Source organism: Syngnathoides biaculeatus, chromosome 15, assembly GCF_019802595.1.
Source record: "Syngnathoides biaculeatus isolate LvHL_M chromosome 15, ASM1980259v1, whole genome shotgun sequence".
Taxonomy (NCBI): Eukaryota; Metazoa; Chordata; class Actinopteri; order Syngnathiformes; family Syngnathidae; genus Syngnathoides; species Syngnathoides biaculeatus.
In genome coordinates, this window is record NC_084654.1 from 23,707,456 (window position 1) to 23,722,775 (window position 15,320).

General features: G+C 44.4%; 1 protein-coding gene across 2 annotated transcripts in view; it reads right to left on the minus strand.

Moving 5' to 3' along the window:
- The window catches only part of stard9 (StAR-related lipid transfer (START) domain containing 9), a 29,324-nt gene that overhangs the window by 10,591 nt on the left and 3,413 nt on the right, over window positions 1-15,320 (minus strand). The window contains exons 3-16 of one of the 2 annotated variants that reach the window (XM_061843767.1): window positions 13,217-13,333; window positions 6,079-6,195; window positions 5,840-5,872; window positions 5,696-5,757; window positions 4,111-4,223; window positions 2,584-2,726; window positions 2,443-2,510; window positions 2,149-2,246; window positions 1,859-2,068; window positions 1,506-1,603; window positions 1,337-1,414; window positions 1,157-1,231; window positions 814-993; window positions 71-122 (exon numbers count right to left, since the gene is read on the minus strand). In XM_061843767.1, the coding sequence (XP_061699751.1) occupies window positions 71-122; window positions 814-993; window positions 1,157-1,231; window positions 1,337-1,414; window positions 1,506-1,603; window positions 1,859-2,068; window positions 2,149-2,246; window positions 2,443-2,510; window positions 2,584-2,726; window positions 4,111-4,223; window positions 5,696-5,757; window positions 5,840-5,872; window positions 6,079-6,195; window positions 13,217-13,333 (1,444 nt within the window). Of the gene's footprint in view, window positions 1-70; window positions 123-813; window positions 994-1,156; window positions 1,235-1,336; window positions 1,415-1,505; window positions 1,604-1,858; window positions 2,069-2,148; window positions 2,247-2,442; window positions 2,511-2,583; window positions 2,727-4,110; window positions 4,224-5,695; window positions 5,758-5,839; window positions 5,873-6,078; window positions 6,196-13,216; window positions 13,334-15,320 lie in introns of both variants that reach the window. The other variant, XM_061843766.1, reaches the window with a different exon arrangement.

Sequence of the window (15,320 nt, forward strand, 5' to 3'; positions counted from 1 at the left end):
CAAGAAAAAAAAATTTGTAAACAGTGAACGGCGAAAATGTGGGTCTTGTGTTTCTCTAGTGCGCTTGTACCTATTTGTGGTTCTTCAAACTCGTCTTGGGGTCCAATGCGGGTAATTCCTTCCTGTAATGAAAAAGGGTGCAATGTACAATCGATTAAATTCAACAATGTTTTCATTTCAAATATCTCCCTCTCTTGTTTGCTAGGGGATTAAAAAAAAAAAAAAGTCGGGTTGTCAGGACCACATGCGTTCCCGTGGGGGCGCCGCACTCCACGGGTGAGCATCTGGCCAGACACGTGCGCTTGTCAACGGCAAAGTCAGAATCCAGCGGAAAAGAAAAGAAAAAGCAGTCAGAAAAGCCGATTACCTCTTCTTATTGTAGCAGAATAGAAAAAATGGAAGAGGAGGAAGAAGAATCTAGCAAAGAAAAAGAGAGATATTAGTCAGGACAGTTGAGAAAAACGTGGGAGAGGAAGAGTGAAATGACCGCCAAACCACCACGCATGCAAACAACCAGACATAAGACATAAGCCAACACCTCTTGCAGCCTTCATACAACAATTAACAGTCAAAAATGTGAAATTTTCAAGAAAAAAAAAAAAAGTCAAAATCTTAGGCAAGGCAAATGTATCTTTCTAGTACAATTCATACACCGGGTAACTCAATAAACTTGAGAGAAAAACCTCAATATTACTGGTAGAAACGGAGAGTCCAAAATGTACATTTTTCTCAGGGTCCCTTGGAGACTTGGTCGTGTGCAGCTGCGCGCACACCCACACACACTCCTTTGAATAGATATCGACCCGTCCAAACCTCGAGATGATAGAAGACTACGCCGGTGCTGAGGACGTCTCCGTCCAGGGCGACCAGGTGCGGCCGCACGGAGCTGATCAGGAAGCCGGCTCGGTCCCGGTTGATGTCCACGCTGTACTGCTCCAGCAGGTCCCGCTTGGTCTGCCAACTCTCCGACCAGTCCTTGGTCAGCTGCTCCACCTGAGGGACACGCAGGACGGCGGTTAAAACACGTGACGTGGTAACCCGACTTCTCAGTTCACAAACAAACTGGTTTTACTTCCAAATTGTTCTGGCAAAAACCGCTTTTCGGGCATCACTTCGTACGCTTTGTGCGAAAAGACTGCCTGAAGATCGGCGTTACCTTTAACTCATTTTGCAGCACCATGTCGGACAGCATCCCCTCCCTCTCGTCGCTCAGGGACGGACTGGGATTACGCTGCTGTCAAAGTGGGATGAAGGAATAAAAAAAAAAATAATAAAATAAAACAAATTATTTATTTTTTTTTTTTCCCGAGATATTGTAATGGTATTGTTGACTCACCATTTCGAAGCTGAGCAGCATGCTCTTCAGTCTGTCGATCTCCTCCCTCAGCTCCCTGATCAGCCGCACATTCGCGTCCTGGGCCAACGTTACAAAGGTCATTTGGAGTTTGTTTCCATCACGGGGTTATCGTGAAAAAGATGCGAGAGGGGGCCGCGGCGCTAAGGACCTCGTTCACTCGCGGCTTGTTGACAATATTCCGGGCGTGGGCGGCGTAGCGCAGGGTGCTGAGGGTCTCGTTGTAGCTACTGGCGGACGGTGAGATGGCTGCGAGGGACAGAGATACCCAAGACGTGTACATCTGCTGCAGCTAACTTTGTAGTACTCAAACCATTGATACTGATAAACACCATATCATTATTATTGCTCGAGTAACAATACTGTACACAGGGAATCTCTGCTGTAATCCTCGTCTTACAGGTTTGAGGAACTTTGGCACAAACAAACAAAATAATATCGGGCTAAAGATTGATCCCTGAGGAACTCCACGTTACTTGCATTGGAATACACTTTCTCCCATACTTGCGATCATGATGGTCTTGGAGTTGCCCCCCAAGCTGTCCTTCAACAGCCAGGTGAGGACAGAGTCCCTGTAGGGGATGAAGCAAAGTCTCCTCCCCGCGCTCGGTCCGCCAGACAGGAAGCTGCTGTGGCTTCCCGCCGTGCTGCCGTCGCCCTCCGACACCACGCTGTTGATGCTCTGGCAGCTGCTGGACATCTGCGAGTTCTGGGCTGTGGATGAAGAATGGGATCATTAACATCCAAGAGAGAGAGAGAGGTTTTGAATAAGAGCAGGATTTGCGGTTGCTAACCGAGTGCGGAAATGACGATGCCCAGCGTGACCAGCGACTTGTTGATGTTGGATCCTTCTGTCAGTCTGTCTCTGCAGTAGTTAGGATCTGCTCTCTCGCTACAAACACCAACACAGATTTGAAATTATTGAAAAAGTGGTATGTGGAGATTCAACCTTGAAGACGGCGTATAAAAAAAATGTGTTTGAAATTTTTCAAAAACGTTAAATGTGGAGGATTTTAAGGAATTTGGAATAAGGCTGTATTTCTGCATGTGGACACTAGATGGCAGCTTTGTCCATGACCGGGTCTCACCTCCCCGCCAAGTCCACCAGGTTGATCTTGCTGACGGTTTCTGAAGGACGGTTGTTCTCCAGTACGGCCTGCGACCACAAAGTTTGACCACAGTGAGATTCTCTGCAGGTAAAACGGCACCATTGAGTGCGGTGGTCACACCTGAGTGTACTGGATGGTGAAGATGGCGTGGGAGCGGCTGCTGGCGTCGTGGTTGTGCGTCGCCGCCGTGATGCGATTGGCGACGCCCGCCTCCAGAAGGTTCATGGCCTGCTGGCAGTCCGACACCACGTGTTGCGACAGGTCTGATTAAAAAAAAAAAGAAAAAAGAAAAAAAAAAAAGACAAATACACAGAGATGAAATTTTTGCTTGTGTTAAAAACATGGAATGGCAAACGTTGTTATCCGTTTAATAGATAGTTGGATTGAAAACTGAGAACGACTAAAAGTTAAGAACTGATGAAGTCTTGATTGAACATGGACACAAACCCACACAAAATTGTGGGGCGACCACATTTCTGAAAGCATTTATTGGTCTTGAGCGGGGTCACACCATTTATCGGTGGGACGTGCACTAAGTGAGGAACTGGACTGGAATGAGGCTAAATGACATGTGGGCAACAGATGAACTGCGGCGAGTTAAAAACGCAGCACGTGGTGCCTTCAAGTAGCCGCGGAGTGCCAGCTAAACCTGCGTTGACGGTGCTCTCAGGAAATGATGTCACTTCCTGCGGGCGCAGACATGAGTGGATGTGAACCAAAAAAAAAAAAAAAAAAACGCATGGGAGGGAGAAAATGACTTCAAACAAAGAACTAAAACAAGAAGGCCGAACTAAATTTGGTTTTCTCCGACCGTGGTATTTATTAGGTGAGCGATCGTCACATTTTCGTTGACAAATTTTGTGTATTTTTTTTTTTGGTAACAAAACCACGGAAGTAGGTGCAAATTCATCTTTAGGGTCAGGGGCCCTGAGATTTCCCAGGGGCTCCGCAGATGTCCAAAAAAGAAAGTTTTCATTCTCTCATCTTCATTTGCATGCTTTTAAACAAAGTAGGCGGCACGGTGGGTCAGCTGTAAAGCGTTGGGCTCACAGTTCCGAGGTCCCGGGTTCGATCCCGGACCCACCTGGGTGGAATTTGCATGTTCTCCCCGTGCCTGTGTGGGTTTCCTCCCACATCCCAAAAACACAAAACATTAACTGGACACTCTAAATTGCCCATAGGTGTGATTGTGAGGGCGGCAGTTTGTCTCCATGTGCCCTGCGACTGGCTGGCGACCAGTTCAGGGTGTGCCCCGCCTCCTACCCGTTGACTCCTGTGACCCCTGTGAGGATAAGCGGCTAAGAAAATGGATGGATGGATAAAATAAAGAAGAATGACAGGGTGGGCAACAATTTTAGCCACAAATGCAAAATGTTCATATGGTCATGAAACTAAAATCTGCATGAATGACAAACGGTAGTTAGCCGTTCATTCTGTGCAACTTGCTAAAATCGCATGAAATGAGGAAAACGCATGACCAAACTTTTTGCCCACTTATTATTTCACGTCCAAGCTGAGAGATAATGAAAGTCCCTCCGTAATGATATTGACGCAAATGCTTTTTACATGACGTCACACATTTTCTTTCTATATCACAAAATCAGCTCGCTGTAAGAATGCGTCTGTGTGCGGTTTTCTCCGGCTCACCTTGCACATAAGGCCCTTTCTCGGGATGCTCCCTGACTCGTAGCGAGGTTCTCGTCTTCTGCTCGCTGCCGCCCAGCAGGTCTCGCACTCGCTCGTTGTAGACTTCCAGAAAACTGCACAGGCACATTTAACAAAATCTAAATTCATCATCAAGTCCTTTTTTTTTTTTTTTTTCTTTTTTCCACCCAGCACCGTAATTTCCGGCCTATAAGCCGCAACTTTTTTCACCCTGCAGTTGATTTGTGCATTTTTCCCTAACGGCCTCAAGGGGGCACTCGAGCGGAAAAGGTAAGAGTGAGACCGGTGGAATACATGTGCCGAGGAAGTGACTTTTACCAGTCCATCCTTGCTAGCGCTGCGCTAGCGTGTTACTGCCGTGTCTCTGTGATTTTTACCGGTATGTTTTTTTTGTTTTTTTTTAACCGGTCCTGTTAGCGTGGCGGCGCTAGCGTTAAACTCTCTGTGTATCGTCTTTCTTTGTAAATATCTCGTGTTTTAATGTGGGCACTTGTGGCTTTTCCACAGCTGCGGCGTATGTATGTACCAAATGGTATTTCCTTTACAAATGTACTGGGTGAGGCTTATAATCAGGTGCGCTGTGTAGGCCGGGAATTACGGTAATTCACAGCAGATTGCGGAGTGGAAAGTCACACAGGGATGACATGACTGTGCTTAAGACTGCGTTGTGCACAGTAATAACAGAAATGGCATCGCCACCTGTGTGTGGTCTGCGCATGCATACATAATAAATACACAAAGAAATCGTCACAACTTGTAATTTTGGTTACTTTTGTCAAAGCATAACTGTGAGCATTATGATATTGTCTGTCTACATGTGATGCCGCACAGTTTGAGTTCAAATATCAGTTACTTAAAGCAGTGATTTCCGACTTTTATAGAGCCAAGGCACATATTTTACAATTGAAAAATCCCATCGCACACCAACAAAAGTAAATGTTACCAAAAATGGATTGATTAATTACTGTATGTACTTCCTGCCATCTAATAGAAGAGGATTTTTTTCGCTCTGTCAGTCATTGTGCCTCGCTGGCATAAATAGATGAATAGAGATACATTATTTCTTTTTGGTTTTTTTTTTTTGAAGCAATTACATAAAATTGGATAACTTCCCACGGCACACTAATGTACTCCGGCACACTGTTTGGGAATCCCTGACTTCAAGGAATGTGCCAAGCGCAAGATCAATGCTAGCTTTGTTAGCCTGTCGAATTCATTTCACAGTTGTTAGCACGGAATGACAACATTCCAGATGTTTTTTTCCCACAACAAACTATATGAAACTGGTTATGGTCAAGGTAATGACAGCTACCTGGTATAAAAACATTTTTTTCAGCAGCACACCTGCTTATTTCGAATTTGAGAACTTTTGTATAAAAAAACAGCAATTGCTTCTGCTGTGCAAAATTGATCGTCTTGTGCGTCGTGTGAGTGTTGAGAGCAAAGGTGCCGAACAAATTTGAGAACAAGAAAAACAAGTTCATTTGAATTTGTTTGGCCCAAAGCTTTGCAGGCTAACCGACGTGTGGATTGCGAGAAAACGGAGACGACGCAAAAGAACCATTACCTGATCTCCACCCTGCTCGAGTTCTGCCCGTCGGGAAGCGTCTCCTGAGACCCGAACAGCCCCTTGGAGGGAAAGCCAGATGCAACATATTGAAAGTTACCTTTGCTAAATAAGACAAAAGCATATTTGACTCTGCTCGGGTACCTGACAGATACGAGGCGTCAAACCAGCGGAGTCCTGACATAACATATAAAACAGAATAAAGATTTAGAATTTCTTGACTTGACGAAGCTACTTAGATTTGAGTTTTTCTAGCGTTGCCAATTCCTTTTTTTTCTTATATATATATATATATATATATATATATATTTGCTTTGCGTGAATATTGAGGATTGACTGTACGGCGATCGACACGAGGTCCAGGCCGCCGCCGTTCCGCTCACCGGCGTGCCCATCATGGTGTACGTCTTGCCGGATCCCGTCTGGCCGTAAGCGAACACGCACACGTTGTAGCCCTCGGACGCGCCGTCCAGCACCGACGTGCCCAAGTCCTGGAACACCTGACCAACAGATGAATGAATGAATGTATAGAACGTCTATCTTATTTCATAGAGAATAAATATTAGATAGCTGCATCGAATTTTAAAAAGTATTTTATTGAAAATCTGCCATCAAACTGTTTTCTTTTTTTTTTTTTTTTTTTTTTAATAATGCTACTTTTCCAGTGGCAGTACTGAGGATTTTGTGGGTTGCCGCGAGCGTGTTTACAGAATTCCCTCTCGTTTGAAAGGCCTTGTGTAAAAAAACGAGTGTGGCTTTCACCAGCACAATGCCGCTGCGGCGGCACCGGGCCAGAAGCCGGGGAGGCGGTCGCCGCTTCCTGAGATGTTTGGCCAAGGAGCAGCGAGGTCATCTTATTTTCTGGGTAAACAAGCACGCAGCGTGTTGTGTGTTGTGGGCAGGAAAAGAAAAAAAAAAAAAAAAAAAAAGTGAAAGTGGAGTGGGATTAAGGCCACTTCGTTTTTGCAGCTTTCTTTGCCCGAGACGTTCTCTCTCTCTCTCTCTCTCTCTCTTCTCTCTCTCTCTCTCCCCATTAAAATGTTGTAATTGCGAATTTTGCTTCTCTCTGCTAAAATATGAAGATGTTTAGCAAACTCAAAAGGTGCTCAGATTGTAGATTTTAAACATTGTGTTATAAATAAATCAACAAACCAAGCAAACTAAGATCTGCCCGCCGTCGGAAAACAGACTTAAGTCTTTAAGGGACATTGTTTTGGGGGCGGCACAGTAGATCAGCTGGAAAGCGTTGGCCTCACAGTTCTGAGGACCCGGGTTCGACCCCGGACCCGCTTGTGTGTCTCCCCGTGCCTGTGTGGGTTTTCCCCAGGCACTCTGGTTTCGTCCCACATCCCAAAAACACGCAACATTCATTGCACACGCTAAAGTGCCCCTGTTCAGGGTGTGCCCCGACTCCTCCCCGTTGACAGCTGGGATAGGCTCCAGCATTCCCCGTGACCCTTGTGAGGATAAGTGGCTAAGAAAATGGATGAATGGATGATTGTTTCAGGGACATGACGAAAAACCCAAGACACCCGAAGACGAGCTAATCGCCAACACAACCATGTTCTGATGCCCTCAGATAATGAAAGTCATATTTAAAGCGGCATTCATATTGTTTTGAAAATAAGCGAGTCCAACTCACAAGACAGTGAAGACGAGAGCATCTGCCATTTGTTTGTTTTAATAACCACGTTCCAACGTCCTCAGCTAACGATACATTGCTAGTCCATTGTTACAAAATGAGAACACGGGACTCCAGATTCTGGGTCGTCCCCCCCCCCCCCCCACCTTGCTTTCTGTTGTTTTTTTTTGTTTTTTGTTTTTTTTTTCCATACCAGAGAAGCAAGTTCAGTTCCTGACGTGGCTCTTCTGGAAACCCAACACAAGCGATTCATCCAACGGTAACACATTGGGAGTGCGATCTCGAGCAGACTTGAGACTTAAAACCTTCTACATCAGAACCACAACGCGGTGGCGGATCACCGAGGGGTCTCCCGCACCGCTCCACCTCTGGACTGCAAAATCTCAGCGTGTAACGACGCATCGTAGAAACGGGAGGGGGGACGTTCTCAACATTACTGCCACAGATCAAAGGCGGTGCGCGAGTCCGGACCTGGAGGGTCCGAGTCCGGTCGTACGCTGAGTTTACGAAGCGACGGGGGTGGGTTTAGGTTGGACTTGCTTTAAAGCGCTTTGCGAAAGCGCTCTTAGCGAGGTCGTTCGAGGTCGCAAAGGAGAACGTCGAGTCCTGCGTTCCTGTGCGGCCTTATCACAATGTATCAAGTACTCGTGAGGGTTGCGGATACTACCCAACGATACTTAAAGCAAAAAAAAAAAGACTAAGTCGACGTAAACTTTTTAGAGTATATCCACTTTTTGATCATATTACCTGCATTGTATGCGGTTTTAATTGTCTTTTTTTTTACATTTTGTCATTTTTTTTGTTTTATGCCGTTTTAAATGATTATCTCTTTGTTCAAATGCCTTTAATCATGTAAAGCACGTTGAGTTACCTCGTGTATGAAATGCGCTATACAAATAAATTTGCTTTGCTTTAAAAGAAAAAGTCTTTATGACTGGCCAACAATTTCACCAAAAAAAAAAAAAAAACGAAAGGATGGAAAAGAAAATCGACAAACATCCAAATGTGGAATAACTGAGCAACCAACAGGGGTTACGTGTATTTTAATGTAAATAACTAAAAAACACGTTACTATTATTTTGCGCTTTGAAAATGTTGCGTAATAGGCTAAACACAACTTTTGAAGATGTCAATTGGTTGGGATTAAAGTCAACAAATGAAGGGGATGAAAAAAAAAAAAAAAACAGTTTCCTGAGAGCAAAAGCTAATTCTTCGAAGTGGAAAGGTGGGTTTTGTTCCATAACTCGTGCTCAATAGCGGCACTCCGGACCACCGCGGGTTAGCCACCCTCCGCCTCCGCCTCAAAGCGATCTCCAACGGCAAGACAAAAAGTGGCGCCGCCCCCTCCGCCCGGCGGGGTCTTCATCCCTGCCTTTCTCCTCCCGCTAACACCCACACTCAATACGGGCCTTGTTGAAGTTGACGCTCTTAAAATCACTGCACGGGGTTGGGGGAGGGGGGGGGGGGGGCGCGCCACAGGGCTGAGGGTCCCGAACAATGTGAGAGTTCACCCGCTCGGCCGAACTCGACTGCGGAGGTCCTCGACCGGCGCACTTGGGCGTTTCGATTTGAACCCACACCCATTATTTCAATACTTGGGGGGGGGGGCTTACAGTATAAGAATGGGTGGGTGGCTCCGAGGCAGGCAACCGGTTGAGAGGAAACAAAGTGTTCAGTGTTATCATTTCTTTAATATTTTACTGTATTTTGGGGTTAAAAAGCCTTTTATTTGCAAACTCAAAATGTTTGCGACAATAAATACTGTTGGAATACTACAGAATTAGCTTTGTCTATTTGTACATATTGGACATAAAATTCATGCTGATCAAATAATATTTCATTTAATATTAAAAAAAAAAACATACATATTTTATTTATTTTATCCATTTACAAAAATATACACTAAAGATATTACATTTCAATTATCCCATTATTCAAATATAAAGGTAATGAAATGTATACATCAGTCATTAAACATTTCATGTTAATGATTTCATATTCAAACTGCATGATTAATATTTTAAAGGTTACATACACACATTTGTTTGATTTTGGCACACAAAAATATCTGACAAAATATTTGTGAGTGAAATATAATGAACTCTGCTTCCCCGAACTTTATTGGATTATTATTCATATTTATTCATACTTCATCCACACAAGTTTGTCTTGAGGTTCATCTGAGGTTTTCGGTCCAAATGACGTCTGTCGAAGGTATTTTTGGACAACCCGCGTGCTATTTTGTGTACCCAACTCAAAACAAAAGCGTGAAAAAGCAGAGAAAGCGTCTATTTCGGAGCCTAAAAACGCGCAGACAAAACATCAGCGTGTCGAGGAAGGCGCTCGCGTTGCGCGCAAAAACAAAGAGTTTGCCCTTGAGAAAACGACGACGCGGGAAATGCGGAACACAGATTTCCTTCTGGCGCTTTTTACACGACGGGAAAGAGGCTCGGTCGGGATGAAGAACCTCGTTAGCGTGAGCAAAAGGAAACATGGCGGGCTAGCTAATTTAATCACATTCCACTTTAGCCAACACCGAGTCAGACCTGTCAGGTGGGAAAAAAAAAAAAAAAAATAGAGCGCCATATGTGGATCAGCATCACTGCCTTGCTAATAGCCATAAATGATCAAAAATATGGTTTCATGCGTGATTAAAAATGCAGAAAATACGAGAGCTAGCTATGTTGCCAGCGAACCTCACAACAAGCAAGTTTGGCAGATCCCTATTGAACAATTCTTTCAAAAAGACGAATTAGAACCAAAGTTTGCCTCACAGACTTTCTTATACGATGCCAACGCATGATGGGATCGTTTGTTTGTTCTCTCGTGGAATTCAGAAACTGTCGCTCAAGCTCCCGGCGGATACAAATAGGCGTGCCTCAGGGTGGTGTTCTAACCCCACTCCTGTTCAATCGATATACGTCAAAAATCCCCACGTCGTACGCCGCCGACGTCTCGATCTACGCGTCCGACAGCAACATCAATGCTGTCCCGCGAGCGTGTGAACGACTACCTCGACGCCGTACATCAATTCCCGGTCAAACGTGAACTCCGTCTGTCCGTCGAAAAAAGTACAGCCGCTCCGTTCACCACTTTCGCGGGCGTATTTCGGACGAACCTACCGATCAAAATCAATAACCTGACGATCCCAAACATCAACTTCATTGTGAATCATTTTCGCATTTTTATTGTGTATGTAGTATACTGCCACCTGTTGGTCAAGGCACAAACACCAGAAGAAGTTGGTTGAATAAAGCATGAAATCACGATGCACAACAACAACTAAGTACATTTCTGTTAATTTTTTCTTTTGAAGAAAATATCTTTGTTTTTTATGGAGCTAGAACAAAACAATGATGTTTATATTCATTTTTCATTCTTTTTACACGTACAAGGATGTTGAAATGTGCTGACATCGGTGTTGCCGACAGTTGTGTTCAAACTGTTTTGAAGTCTGTGCATTGTCCATTAAGCTCGTACACGTACAAATGTGTATTTGCGTAAAGGAAGGGGCCGCAAACGGAGATAAAGTGCAACAAAGAGAGGACGACTTTCCTCACAAACAACTTTACAGCAGCTGCAGCACGGAAAAAAAACAAAAAAACTTCTCTTGGCGTGTCGGGGGCCTGTGAGCACTTTCCCCAAAACGCAACAGCTGGCCCCACTGAGCCAAAATCCAAAATGTCGGCCATATACAGTACGCATAAATGTGTGTGCGTGCATGTGTATGTGTGTGAGAGAGAGAGAGAGAGAGAGAGAGAAACAGATTTTTGGAGTTAAAGAGCCAGAACTATGCGGAAGTCCGCTTCAACAATGCTCTCGTCTGTCACGCTGGAGACTGAATTTGTAGGTCAAATTAGCATGGCGGCGCAGGGGAGGGGGACGGACGGACGGACGGACGGACTGTGCGTCTGCTTTTCATTAAGTGGCCAACGCAGAAGAAGCGCAGAGGACAGTGAAAAATATTTAAGACAAAAAAAAAAGGGGGGGGGGAGGGGTTTCCCATTTAGAAGCAAAGAAAAAATGATTTCTCCGCTCAGACCGATGAGAACGTGACGTGGAGATGACTCGCTCGAATGAATCGATTCCCTGCCCGCGGCGCCCGGAAATCGTTACGTGTCATTCAATTGGAGTGGAAAAATAATATTAACCGGCCACAAATATCGCATCTTTGTTCATTTGTCGCCGCCAGCGACGTACAGTGTATCATCGGCTGCATACAGGCGTCAAATTACCTTTTTTTTGGTCTTTAAAAAGGTTTGATTTTATTTTGTGACCAAACCTTACTCGGGAGTTTCGTCCGAGAAACGTTTTTCCAGGTTGAACACGCATGGGGAGGGGGGGGCGGGGGGAAGAGTTTAATTCTTTTCGTTTGAGTTAACACGACGACCAGTCGTGATGACGTCTGAGGCATCCTTTCCCTCCGCGCCACAGCAGCCGCATTAAGGACTTGCTAGAAATTTCTAATTTTCAACAAATCATCAATACGGCCTGCTTATCGCGTGCCGGATTCTTCCTGTTCAACACTGCAACTATTCTTCTGTTGACACACAAACCTACAAACTGGGGGGGTGAAAACATTGTGTGCTTTTAGACAAATGTCCAACAAGGGGTGACATATTTCCAGCCTTCCTCAGGGGAAAAACCTCCAGGACGCAGAGAGACACGACTTTTTTTTTTTTTTTTTTTTTAAATGGCGACCACATGTGTGCCCCTAAATGCAGCTTAACGTGCCAGATTTGGAAGGCGACGCCCACGCGGTTCCTCTGGAAAGCCGAGCAGAGGCGCTGGCAGGCCCGAGGGGTCCTCGGCCGGGGTGCGGTGGGATACGGATGGGAAAAAAAAAAAAAAGAGCTCTAAATCAAGTTTGTCTCAGCGAACGAGCACATTACCCCTCCGGCCCCCCCGATTATCGCAATCTCATGGGGACCAGCGAGACTACGGAGGGCACAACTTCTCCAGGCTTTCGACTATTTTGAGACGACAAGATGATGAAGGACGAACAAAAAAGGGCTTATAAAAGACAGACAAGTGTTTTTTTTTCCATTTAAAAAAAATATATATATTTAGCTTTGCGGGCGGCACGGTGGAATAGGTGGTAAAGCGTTGGCCTCGCCGTTCTGAGGACCCGGGTTCAATCCCCGCCCGTGCCTGCGTGGCCTTTCTCCGGGCACTCCGATTTCACGTCCCAAAAACACGCGACATTAATTGGACACTCTAAATTGCGCCTAGGTGTATTTGTCTCCATATGCCCTGCGATTGGCTGGCGACCACTTCAGGGCGAACCCCGCCTCCTGCCCCGTTGACAGCTGGGTTAGGCTCCAGCACTCCCCGCGACCCTCGTGAGGATAATCGGCAAAGAAAATGGATAGATTTAGCTTAGCATTTTTCCCAATTTCTTCGGTAATACTTGCAAGATATTTGTGTATTTTTACTTTGATACAGTGATGGTTTTTTTCCCCGCAGTATAAAACACGTTTCTAGCTAATTGTGTATTTTTTTTTATTTTTTTTTTTTTTGCCTAAGACCCCCCCCCCTCCACAAAAAACTCCTCCAGTCCTGCCTGCTGTCCCACAACACCGTCCCTTTTGTCCACCTCGAAGAACGTCAGCACGAACAAGAGCGCTTCAGAATACGGGCCCTTTTTGGCAGAACGAAACATTCCCGCCGTTGACCCCCGACGTCCTTTCCGCCCACCACGAGTCAACGGCGGAAAGCCTCGTCCCAGAGTATGTCAACCATTTTATTTTAGTTTTTTTTTAAATATCAATTCTGACAACAAACAGCCGCCCGCGCCATCCCAAAACATCTAATTAACCAATAACGGCCTCGACAACGGGTTCACGGATCTCAAGGCGGTGCGTTTTTGTCCGGGTTACCTCTTCCTGCGACGCACAGCGGGGGTCCTCGGGCTGCGCCGACCAATAGCAGTAGTCGAAGCGGAACTCCAGGAACTTCTCCCTGGAATCCGCGGCGTGGTCGGCGCGGGAGTCCAGCTGAGGAGCAGAGACCGCAAAGACGTTTAGTGGCAATTTAAAATACAAAAAAAAAAAAAAAAAAACAAGATAGTTGCCGTTTGTTTGTGGTGGAAAAACGCGAGCAAGCTGTTTCCAGTCATTAGCGCCGCACGGAGCGCGAAGCGCCTCAGTGCGTTCGTCACCTTTCTGCTTACGGCCGGGGAACAATCACCAGGAACGGAAAGACAGCGCAGCACATCGCTTGTTGCAAATGTGCTTTGTCAGCATCCAGAGGATCGATTTCAAGTGCCTTTTCATTTTTATATGCTTGCTGGCTAATGCCGTATAATATATATATATATATATATACAAAAATAGATTTTTTGGGGGGTGGGGCAATGTTTTCATATGTTTGTATCTTTTGGGTTTTACAAATGTTTTCTTATTAGTATTTGGGGATGTATTCACATTTTTCCTGAACATTTTTTTATAGTTTATCAAATACTTAAATTTTTTTGGGGTGAATAATCGTGGATTTTTTTCCCAATAAAGCGTTTCTTTTGTAATATTTAATCTTTTTTCCTTTTCTAATAGTTTATATTGTTTATTATTTGTCTCATATTTTTGTGTATAGTTGTAATATTTTTTACATATTTCCTTCTGAATACATGTGGGTTTTTTCCCCGATATTTTGTAAGTTTGCTAAACGGTTGTGTACTTTTCCTCAATTACAAAGAATATTTTTTTTCTACTCTTCATTTCTTATATTTTGGGAGAGTCTAGCTTATAATTTATTTTAATATTTTCAAATGTTTTCCCCAATATTCAAATATTGACTTTAGACGTAATAATTGTACATTTCGGGGGTCTAGTATTTCCCCTTATTCTATCAAATATTTCTGTGTTTTGGTCGTACATTTGTGTATTTGATGTCCAATATTTAGATCCATATACAGATACACACTATATAATATTGTTTCTATTTTATTTTTTTATTTTTTATTAAAATTTTCAGTATTATTGCTGTCTCAGGTTGGCTTGTACAGTCGTAGCCAATGGTGTAACTCGCCATGTTGGAATCCCTGCCGACCTTTTTCCTTTGAGCAATACGGTGCCAAGTGTGCTGTTTTTGCCGAGTGAATTTCATCTCTGGTCTCAAGCTGCCCTACTTTCCACTTGCAACGGTTCCCGCGAGAGTCAAGAGTCGGCCCGATATGGTTTTTATCTCGGTGCTGTCGCATTTGAAACACATTCCCTCCTCCTCCTCCTCCTCCTCCCCCCGCCCCCGCCGCAAGACTTTCCCTCAAACGTAAACAAATACCTCGGCGTACGCTCTTTACGAAAGTAAAACAACGGGACGCCCCGGCACGGCCCACGTGACGCGGCGGCTCGGTGTCGTGGTCGCGGTGATTATTCCCACGTGGCGAGGGTCAGTCAACGCCAGCCAACAGCTGAGAAAAAGTCTCAAGTCCGCCTTCTTATCTTTTTTGTTTGGAGTCGCGCAAACGTTGGCAGGAAAGTGGAAGGCTCACAAGAGGCGTTTCCATTGGCACACCCGGAGAGATGTTTGGAAAGGATCCAAAAATGTTGAGGAAACAGCGATTCAAATTGCACAAAATCTAATTTAGTATTATTTATTAAGTGGGATCCGGAGACTTCACATCAGTGAGCATCCGAAAAGTTCAACTATTCGTGTACGATTTTTGTTTTATGTTCAATATTTTGGTATTTTTCACCTTTTAGAAAGTGTGTTTTTGAGTCGACTGTTTGCGCAACTTTTAGGAAAATGTTTTTTTTCCCCGCTAATTATTTTTTCCACAACACTTCCCCCCCCCCATTTTGTGTGATTTTGCCCAAACTTTTTTTCTCAAATATTTTTAGAATTTGTTAGAGTAATAACTTGTCCTTTGTTTATTTTTATATTTTACAGAATTCTTTTTTCCATTATTTTTCAGGATGTTTTTTTTCCCCAACTATTAATAATATCAGTAATTTCATGATACTTTTTTCGCGCAATATTTTTATT